Source organism: Bactrocera latifrons, unplaced genomic scaffold, assembly GCF_001853355.1.
Source record: "Bactrocera latifrons isolate USDA-ARS-PBARC rearing strain unplaced genomic scaffold, ASM185335v1 scaffold_202, whole genome shotgun sequence".
Classification (NCBI taxonomy): Eukaryota; Metazoa; Arthropoda; class Insecta; order Diptera; family Tephritidae; genus Bactrocera; species Bactrocera latifrons.
In genome coordinates, this window is record NW_017535542.1 from 45,669 (window position 1) to 56,360 (window position 10,692).

General features: G+C 36.9%; 1 protein-coding gene across 8 annotated transcripts in view; it reads left to right on the forward strand.

Moving 5' to 3' along the window:
• Positions 1-7,271, forward strand: part of LOC108968098 (serine/threonine-protein kinase MARK2) — a 37,125-nt gene extending 29,854 nt beyond the window's left edge. For 7 of the 8 annotated variants that reach the window (XM_018931870.1, XM_018931872.1, XM_018931871.1 and 4 more), the window contains 2 exons: positions 1,845-6,105; positions 6,173-7,271. In XM_018931870.1, coding sequence (XP_018787415.1) covers positions 1,845-6,105; positions 6,173-6,227 — 4,316 coding nt within the window. In that variant the 3' untranslated portion in view covers positions 6,228-7,271. The remainder of the gene's footprint in view (positions 1-1,844; positions 6,106-6,172) is intronic. The other variant, XM_018931879.1, reaches the window with a different exon arrangement.
• Positions 7,272-10,692: the final 3,421 nt, after the last annotated feature.

Genomic DNA, 10,692 nt, shown 5'->3' on the forward strand with positions numbered 1-10,692 from the left:
TTTTTTTTTTTTAATTTAATATTTTCTTTAATTTTTTTTTAATATTCGTTATTAGGCTATGCTCATGCCTTTATTTGTACTTTTACTTGAATTAATCTTTATTACTTGTTGGCCCAAGCATGTGTTTGAAGCCCACAAACCCGATTCCTGCACTTGCTTCCCGCTCCCTCAATTTGTGTTTTGCAACTGAATATGTATGTATTGAGCTGTTAACAGTGTGAGTTTGCAAATTTTGTTGTTCCTTGAAGTATTCATGCGTTGATGCAAAAGCCATAAATATGCTTAGCTTTCTGAATTTGAAAGATATTCTTCTGGTTGCATTGCTCGGCAAGGAAGTTGCAATAACCAAGCAAGCCGAGATTGTTCGTTCCATACGGCAAAGAGAGGTAAGTTTTATATATTAAGACAATCGGTGTAAGTTTTCGATATTGAGTTAAATATGACAACACTGGCGATTACTGAAAGCGGTGTCATCATATGGGTGACAGCAAGTAGTGAAGCAAGAAAAAACTTTAACTTCTAGCTAGAACAGTCTTCACAAAAAGTACTTTCCATACAGGGTCGCTTAGTTTATATGGCAAGAGAAAGTGGAAAATTTCCTTGGCCAGAAGCGCTGTGTTAGACGATAATCATTTCCAAATTTCCACAAGCTAAATTGTCAAATATAAAAGTTTTCCTTACAGAATTTCGATGGTTCAGTTTGTATGACAGCCAAATGCTATAATGGTTGGTACTTGGCGCGAAGAGATTTGGGTGCAAAACTTCAGATAGATATCTCAAAATCAGGTGGGGTAGTTTGCTTAGCAGATAGACAGATAGCCGACATTGCTAAATCGTCAATCCATTATATATAAGTATAGACTTTAAGAGCCTCCGACGTTTCCTTCTGGATATTCACTCTTGAGGGTATGAAAATATAGTCTTTAAAAATCAACAAATCATAACAAGAAAGAGAGAGAGAGAGCGGAAAGGGAGGTAGAAATCTGGCAGAAGCTAAAAAGAAATGTGTAATGAGTGATGAAGTTAGTTTATTTTCAAACATTTGTGGAAAGTGAGACTAACAGGATCATGTACTAAACCTTACTGTGAAGTTAATTAATTTCAAGTAATCCCTTAAATTTCATATAATTAAGTTCTATTTTTCTTAACTAACCTCTCTAAGCTGGTTATTTATGCTACTTAGACCCGGAATAATTTAGTACGAAACGAACTAAATACTTTCGAATCTCTAGTTTTGTTGTACAAATTTTGAAAGCTTTGAAAGTCTTATGATAAACGAGCTCACAAAATTATCCATAAGATATTTCTATGCCTTCATCTTCATCTAGTATTCCACAAAACCTAACGTAAGTGAGGTAATTGTGAAGTTGTTCGACTCAAAAATTTGTATAGTTTTAACACATGGCCAGTCTCTTATGCCTACACACAATTTCAAAGAAAATGCACTAAATTTATGTCTTGGACATATAGGAGAAGCGTTATATGGAAAGTAATGATTAAACCCATTCGTCTACTGAATAGGAGTACATATACAGCCTCCAAATGAGATTGCACACTCAGTTTGGGCATGAATTATTATACTCACATTTTAAGTTTATCCCTGAGGTTAATATAAATATGTTATTCAAAAATTAAAGCAAGCAAGTGAAAAAGTATCGATAACAATTTTCGTACCTCAATACTAGTATCAAGCTAACGGGTAAGTACATTTTGAATTTCTTTTTGTAATCAGTTTTAAATATACAGATACCAATTTTACAAATGAAACAATTAAATGAAATGTAGTCTTCTTAGAGTTTATCCGGCGCGCCTGTTTTCCTCTTAACACATTATTTATATTTCAGGTACAAAGGGGGCAACCAAAATTGGCCGTCCGGCCACTATCGCCGAACCTAGTAGCACAGTTGACGGTCAGGCAACGCCAGCCATAGCCGCGGATGAGCCACTTGATTTGGCTGACTTAGATCTCTCACGTTTACGTTTGAGCAAGAAGGATCTAGAAACACTATCCAGTATCACACCCGGTCTACCGAAATGCTTCCAAGAGCAACTACTGGCCAAATTGCCGCCAACACAGGCGCGCAAATTGTCACGCACGTTGAGCATGCAAGGCGGTACACAAACCGTACCGGTTAGAATTTATAAGCGCAGTCAGAGCGGCGGACGTGGTGTGTTACATACCAGTGGTGGACAGGATCTCAAAGAAAAAGGCGCGGAGGAGACCGCTAGCAGCAGTACAACGAGCAAACGTAGCACAGATAGCAGCGAACGTCGACACTATGATCCGGTATATCGACGCAGTCTTAGTCGTACGCGTTACGATTACGAATCGAGTATACCTTCTTCAAGCGATGTGGTGTCGAAAAGTCGGAGCAGCAGTATTTGTCGCGATGATTACGGTAAATCGATGTGCTCTACCTATACAACCGATATCAATGATCGCTACAAATACTACTCACCATATCTTAATAAAACGGCGCCTAAAGATTCGTCTACCGAAAGTGGTTCCGTATCGCCGCAGAAACGTTATAGCACTTTAGGTATACCACGTGAAACAATCAGTTCTACGCAAGGGCGTCCACCAAGTGGTTGCTTATCGCCGCCTATTATATCAGCAGACGGTGGTAACAGCTCATTACGTAGACGCTCTTCGCAGAAGCGTATCTCACGATTTTTGCGACCAGACTTTTTCGACGAACCACTCGATGAGAATCCATTTCAACGTGAAAAGAAGCAGCGTGAACGTGAAACTCAAAGTGTGTTGCGTGAAATACGAGAAAGATCACGTGAGCCTAGTAGAGAACGCTGCAATTACAGCAGTTTTGATGCGGAAGACGCAATGTCGCGTAAAAATAGCTTACCCAATGCGGAGAGCTCAGGTATACCACTGAAAACGGAACCAAAACATGTGCGTAATAAAAGCATGGAACTCTATTCAGAGTATCAGCCGGCTAGTAGTTCATCTCAGGAAACAATTAAGCACAACCGCCGTAATTTGTCGCGTCCACGTGAGATTACTGAGGAGTTACGTAAAAATGAGCTGGCTGATAAGATCTTGGAAGAATTACAATTACTGTCAGCTACACGAACGCAGCAAGATCAGCAGCAGCAGCAACTAAGATCGGCGCTGCCCAGAGAGATTTCGGTAGAGCGCTCTTCGGAAACGACCACAAAGTCGGTAGTCGAGGGGCCAGGCAGTCGTGCCGAAATTGAAGAGTCCTCATCTACAATCAAGAAAATTAAGAAAATAAAGCCTAAAGATAAGCCCAATACAACGGAATCTAGTACAGATGCGGATGCGACCGTCACTACATCTGTAGTAAAAAAAGTGAAAAAGATTGTGAGAAAGACTGAAACCACAAAGACGACCTTAAACGAAGCTGCCACCGCTAATTCGAGTACAACAGAGGATAATACACTCACACCAGCAGAAATAGAACAGTCAAGAAGAGAATCAAAGCTTAAGCGACCTAAATCATATCCAACCAAAGAGCCAAGTACTTTGACACCCAAGTTACCTAATAAGCCAAGCACTATATCAGAAATGACTGCAGATTCAACTTTAGAGGCGTCCAACTCGCAGGCTACGCGTGAAAGCCGACTGATACGACCCAAGAGTTACCCAGCTTCAAAGCTCACACCTCCTAAAGAATCGAGAAAAGTTACGCGTAGCGGTGCCGCAATCCCAACAATAGCTGAGGGCAGGGTAATAAACTCAACGCCTCCACTAGCAGCTGAAGAGAAGTTCGAACCACAGATGTCAACATCACGAGGCGCTGTAGAAACTTCATCTTCGAGTGACACTAAACCAACCACAGTTAAGAAAATCGTGAAAGTTTCTAAAAAATCTAAGTTAGCACAACCACTGCCAGTCACACCCACAACTCCGACTCCAGCAACAACGTCCACCACGACTACGCCAGCAGAAAATTCTAAGGAGTCAAGTCCTGTCGTTAAAGAAAAATCACCCGAAAAGAAACCGGGCAAGGGCCTACTCTATGCTATTGGACAGAAATTTGAGAAACTACGCGACTCTGCTATGAGCAAAGAAAAGAAAAGCGCAACCTCCAGTCCCGTTTCTTCGGCAAACGGCGCGATTATAAAGAAAAAGTCGCCAGATAGTTCATTACCAGACAAAGTAAAAGATAAGTCCACGTTACTTAAAAAGAAAAAATCTTTGGATGGCACTTATACAAAAACTACCGTTGAAAACAATACAACAATTAAGCCACCCGGTACGGAAGGTGAAGTGAAGGAGAAACCAGCAAAGTCGGATAAGCGCTCGAGAATTGACGCAGTGATCCGTTCGTTGCGTGAGCGCTCCGTACCACGGTCACGTCCCGCAACCGAAACAAACTACATCAAGCGCGCCGTCAGCGTAGAGGACATGCCGGGTACGTTCAATAAGAATGCAGTTAACCGCGTATTAGGCCTCTTTAAGCGAAATGATAAGGAAGCAAATGGCGCAGAACGGCGAGTGCAAAGCACGCGTTCTACCAGTAATATTGAACGTCAGATACGCGAAACATCGCCGTCGCCCATTTACCAGAACACGGGCGTGTGTAATCGTTCCAGTAGCATTTCAGCTGCCATTGCCGCCAACTTAGGCTCCGGACGGAAACCAGAGAACACTGCCACATGTAGCTGTGAAATTGCACCGACGCCTAGAGTTAGCACAGAAGATAAACAATGTGTCGAATGTTTACAGGACGTCGTAGCGTTACAGAAATCCAAGAGCAGTCGCGATGAGAAAGATATCGTATTGCCTAGTAAGGAAATGACGCAGGGCAATAAGGACAAACGCAAGGGACTCATGTTGGACCTTACCAAATTGGATAAAATTGATAATACTACAACGAATCGCAACAACATAAAAACGACCTACATGAACGGTAATGGCATCTACTCGAATCTGCCACCTTACCCTGGTGCCGTGAACAGTTCGTCAAATAACAGCTCCAGTCAGCAATCCATGGATAATGCCACTAATAATAATAACTCGTATATGACTAATAACAATTCATCAATGCAGACCTCGCAAACATCAGGTTATCGCACCTCGTCCACACACGAGATAAATCGAAATCATTTACTAACCCCATCTACTGAGAACATTGCCAATTACTCTTCTGACTCGCGCAGTTATCAAGATGATTGTGCCTCATCTTCGACGTTCCTATCGCCAACTGAAGAGCCTGAGCTCTATTTCGATAACTGGTCTGTGTGTTCGGAAGATAACTACATGCTACACGCTTCACCTTCACCAACCGTATCGCGCCTCTCACGTGCATCGCAGCTTTCATCGCCCACACGTGGTGAAAGCTCCGATCCAAATGAGAGCGTAATTGATCGCATCAAACGTCGTAGTTTCTACTGCCGATTTAACGATAAGAAACCCAAGCGCACGAGTAGTATTGTCGGACCGAGTGCAGTGCGCGACTACTATCGTGAGCAACAGGCCGCCGTGAAAGCGCGTTCTAGCACTAAAGTAAACTCCATTGAACGCGCGAAATCGCCAGACATTACACAAGAGTTCTTCAGACCGTTGAAGTTAAGTCCAGTTGGGACTGAACTGAAGCCACCCATTTACAAGGCGCCGCTAGACTATGCCACCAACATCACAAAACCGCGTAAGAGTCTCAACGATATAAGGCCGACCACATCACCTTCATTGATTAGCAAACGCTATGGCTCTACTGCAGATAGCGATTATATGTCACTAAATAGCGGCGTGCCAATACGGTACAAATCATCTGCCAGTTCAAGTCCTTACGAGAGTAAAGGCTCGTCGGCGACCGGTGGCTTGAGCATGGGTGTAGGCACCGGCATTGGCGCTGGTACAGGCATCGGTGGCAGTTACTACAATACCTACAGCCCAAAACGACGTTCCTCATATACATTCAATGGCACGCTGCCCAGTGGCGCTACACTCACCAATTCCACTTTGGATGGTTACGCGACGGTGGGTCGGCGACCTATACGCGCCTACGATCATCGCACCATGTCACTGCTCGATCCTACAACCACTCCTCCGTCGACCGGTGTCAGTAGTTTTAGACGAGAGGCACGCACGCCAGTACGGGACTACACTTCAAGCATTTCGAGGTAAGTTGTCGCACTTACTTAAATTTGTGACACACCATCAATTTTTTCATTTTCTAATCGCTTCTAGATCGAGTTCACGTTATCGAACCTCGTCGGCCACACGCAGTCCAACAAACATTTGATGTACAACACCGCAGAATGGCTTCTGTATCTTCTGCTATTACTCGAAACGGAATCGTGGCAGCAGCACGCATACCGCTTCGTCGTCGGCGTCCTCGAGGGCTAGTGGCGACAAGAGACTGCAGGAATGCACAACGCGAATTAGAAATAAGTTTTAATTCTACTACGACAAATAGTGTTTACTAAGAAACTAATTTAATTACCACATATATAAACAGTATGTAGGTACGTATAGCGTACGCTTACTTAAGTCTGATTCACACCGAGTGATAAATGTGTATATAGGTCCACATGGAGGTAGAAATGTAGACAGAGTTAACACGTGGCTCATGAGAGCTATATAAAGCTATGAGAATTGGACCCTATTTGGAGTGAATATAGTTAGGGTAGAATTTAAAAATGTAGCGAGTTGAAGACTTTGATAGTTCGGCTGGACGAAAAAAAAAGAATTGTAGAGCGTTGTAAATAGGCAAATATGTGTAGCTGTCTATTTATGGTTTTTCTTTGGCGTCTTTTGGCTTTAATCCCAGGCAATAGATGAAGCCTAATGGCATCGAGAATACGAAGATTAATTGTTGTGTTTGCACAGTTAGTGGACGCTGTCTCTTAAACTAGACGTTCGGTTTTATAAGGGTTTCTGAGGAAGAAAATCTTTCTGCTTTTAGGAATAAAAGAGTTCTGAAATAATTCATTAATAAGCACGACATGTTTCATTACAAATATGTATCAAACACATTATTCTCAATTAAGGTATTAATGAACTCGTATTTCAATGGATGCTTGCCCGTGGCTTTGCGTCATTCGGGGAGAGCGGACTGCTAAGATTTTGTCATTTGTTCTTCACTTTAACTCATTTAGACCTGTTCGTCTCTACAATGTGAATTCCTTTAAAATAAAAGGTTTTAGATTCGAAATTTTAATATATTTTCATCGAAATACTATTGATTATAAACGATTAAAATACAATTGTCTCAATTAACAGGTAATTGAATTCAATTTACTAAATAAATATTAGTCATTAACTGATTCGAAATTGTAAAATATTTTCAACGAAATACCATTGATTATAATCGACAAAAGTATAATTGTCTCAATTAAGAATTAATTGAGCTCAAATTACCAAATAAACACAAAAAGATTTTTTCATAAATTTATTCGAAATTTTAGTTTATTTTCAACGAAATATTATTGACTATAATCGAATGCAATGTAATTATCTCAATTATTAGGTAATTGAGCTCAATTAACAAAATGAATATTAAAATATTTACTATTAAATGATTTCAAGTTTTAATATTTTTCGAGAAAATACTATTGATTATAAACGATTAAAATATAATTGTCTCAATTAACAGGTAATTGAGCTCAATTTACTAAATAAATTTAAAAATATTTATTATTAGATTATTCCAAATTTTAGTAACTTTTTAAAAAAATATTGTTATATTAATTATAACTGATTAAAAGATAATTGCCTCAATTAACTTTATCGAATAAAACGTTTACTTGCCACATCGAAATATTCATAATTTTGGATCAATTCATAATTTATATCAATATATAAAACATATTATCTACCCTAAAAATTTAATTATTAGCTTCCAAAAATATTATCTTTGGTTTGCATGTCAGTTATGAGGATTTATCTGGCTGATTATCAAAAGTTCAATGAAAGCTCCCAGTTAGTAGTACAAATAACAGAATCAGTGAGTTGCCAAAATAGTTGTCATTATTTCGTCTCACCGCATTGAGCTTCCAGTAAAGAGTTATGCAACCGCAAAGATTTCGGTGTGAATCATACATTTAGAAATCTTTAGAAAATTTAAGTAGTAACGACAGCGATTAATAACTAGTTTTATTAAATTAATAGACTAATTATGATTACGATATACACTATAAGCAGCAACACACTACATTAATAATGACTGACTTAAAAGAACAATAATACAATTTGAATTTGAAATATAAAAACTTTTTAGTTGTTATTATCTCATAGAACCTTAAAATGTGCCTTTTTTATTTGGAAAATAATTTCAGTGTTTAACCAACTATGAATTATTAAATAAAAGTTATGTAATATTGAAGAACTTGGCGTAATTGTTGTTAGAGAGTTGCATGAATTGAAGAAAGCGTGAGGTATAGTGAGAGAGAGCTTTTATTTATGCTTAAGCGCTTTAAATGTCAGAAGGGATTGTGAATTAATGAATATACTTGTTTTTGAAATATGCTTTTAAAATGTGTAAGCGGCTCACAAAGATTTCAATAAAAAGTGAAAAGCTTTCAATAAAAAGTGGTAAGAAATTAACAAAAACGTGCAAGCTTTCGATGAAATAAGTTTCAATTGCTGTAAATTTAATAAATCATAAAAGCTTGCATTGATTTATTTTAATTACACAACAAAAATGTACCTTTCGCTAGCTGGTGCCAAACAGTATATAATAAATGGAAGTTTTCGAAAAATTAAAGTTGGAGTTTTTTTTTATTTCATTTCATTAGTCTTTCTGCTATTGAAGAAAAAAACTCCTTACTGTACTGAAAATTTAAAAAATTATAAAAGCAATAAAAGCTTCTAAAAATTATGAAAGCTTTTAAGTAACTAATCAAAATAATATTTTTAATGCTTCTAATTTCTAATTATTACTTGAAAACTCATAAAAACAGTAAAGGATTTAAAAGCTTCAAACTTTACATATTGTGGAAGCCTTTAAGTTATCAACGAAATTAATATTTGTGGTTGTATTAATTTCTAATTACCGCTTGTATGAATGACTGCGATAGAAACGTAATAAGCTTACATTGGAATATATTTAAAATAAAAGTTTAATATAAGGGGACATTAAGTGACATATTTCGCTGCCAAAAAGATAAATGAAAGCTCTCAAAAGTTAAAGAACCTGTAATAATATTTTTTTTCTACACTCTTTATGTTTTAGAAGAGCTTTTGGAATACCACGGTAAAAAAGGGTCTTTAGTTTTTGTGAACTTATGTAAAAGCTCTCAAAAAGTCAAAAACAAATCTGTGGCCATTACGCTATGATTTAAATTTATATATTTTAACTTTTCGAAATCTCATGAAAACTCAAAATTACAATTATATCTTCTTTTATACCCCTTTTATGTTTTGAAGCGCTTTTGAAATGCTACAGTAAAAAAGGGACTACAGTTTTTGAAAAGAGGTGAAAGCTCGCAAAAAGTCAGAGAGAAATTTATAATCAATACGCAATGGTTTGACTTTATATATTTTAAATTTTATAAACTTTTATATTTTCTTGAAAATTCATGAGAATTCTTTCATACAATTTTTATGTTTTAGAGCTTTTGAAATACCACAGTAAGAAAGGGTGTTTATGAAAGCCCATGAAAGCTCTTAAAAACCATATAAAATTGCTGTATTTTTTTAATTGCAAGGAAACTATATTTTTTATCGTTTTAAAAGTACAAATATAAATATCTGCAAAAAAGTTTTCATTAGCAAACGCCAGAAAGCTCTTAAAAAGCCACACAATTTTTGTTGAATTACTTAATTTTTAACATGAATATACTTCGAAGAGGCTATGGTGCTTTGGAGTTTTTCGAAATTTGAAGCTTTCACATACAAATCACATACAAGTACATACTATATAACGAGTATTTAATAAAGCTTCACCTATTTTATGTAAACTAATTTTTCAGCCGTGACACTGTCATCAGTACCTTTATTTTTTATAAGAAGAAAAAAGTTGGTGTTCAGCCATAACCGGGTAAATAGGCGTAAATGGAGTTTGTCGTGAATTATGAAAAGGACTGATTTTTTAGATCGAGCACAAACACAAACGCAAAATTAATTAAAAAACTATAATCCCAAAAGTATAAAAAAACAAAAAACTAAATAATAAGTGTGCATGTTAACAAACTCACACTGAAATTTTATTAAAAAATGTAATGCAAAAAAAAAAGAAAAAATTAACAAAAGTTATTTGCGAAATTAGAAAATTGTTAAAACCATAGCAATGTTAATGTTCTTATATCTGATAGAGTAAATTACGGAAAATGTTGGTAGGCGGATACATTGCTGGTGTTATTGTGTAAGATTTGTATGTTGTGTGAATACCCCCTTTATTGACAGCGAATACGCATAGCGGATTTTCGAAAGGAAATGCAACAAATACGTAGGAATTCAAAACAGGCTGATAGACTTTAACAATGGAATTGTAGGAAAATTTATTAGATTTAAACTGTCTGCGTACTTAATGGCACAGTATGTATGAGAAACGTAGCTACTTGTTTAGCGAGAATATAGTTAAGCGTAGATATAGAAAATACTTAAATAAGTTGAAAGTAAAAAAAAATTTAAAAAAATTAAAAAAGACTAAAAAAATAACAATTTAAAAAATAGTTCATTTAATATGTATTTAACAATAGCAGATGCATGGATTTGAAGAGTTAACTAGAAATCAAGATTACACATTTGCCAAGTTCATTGAATCA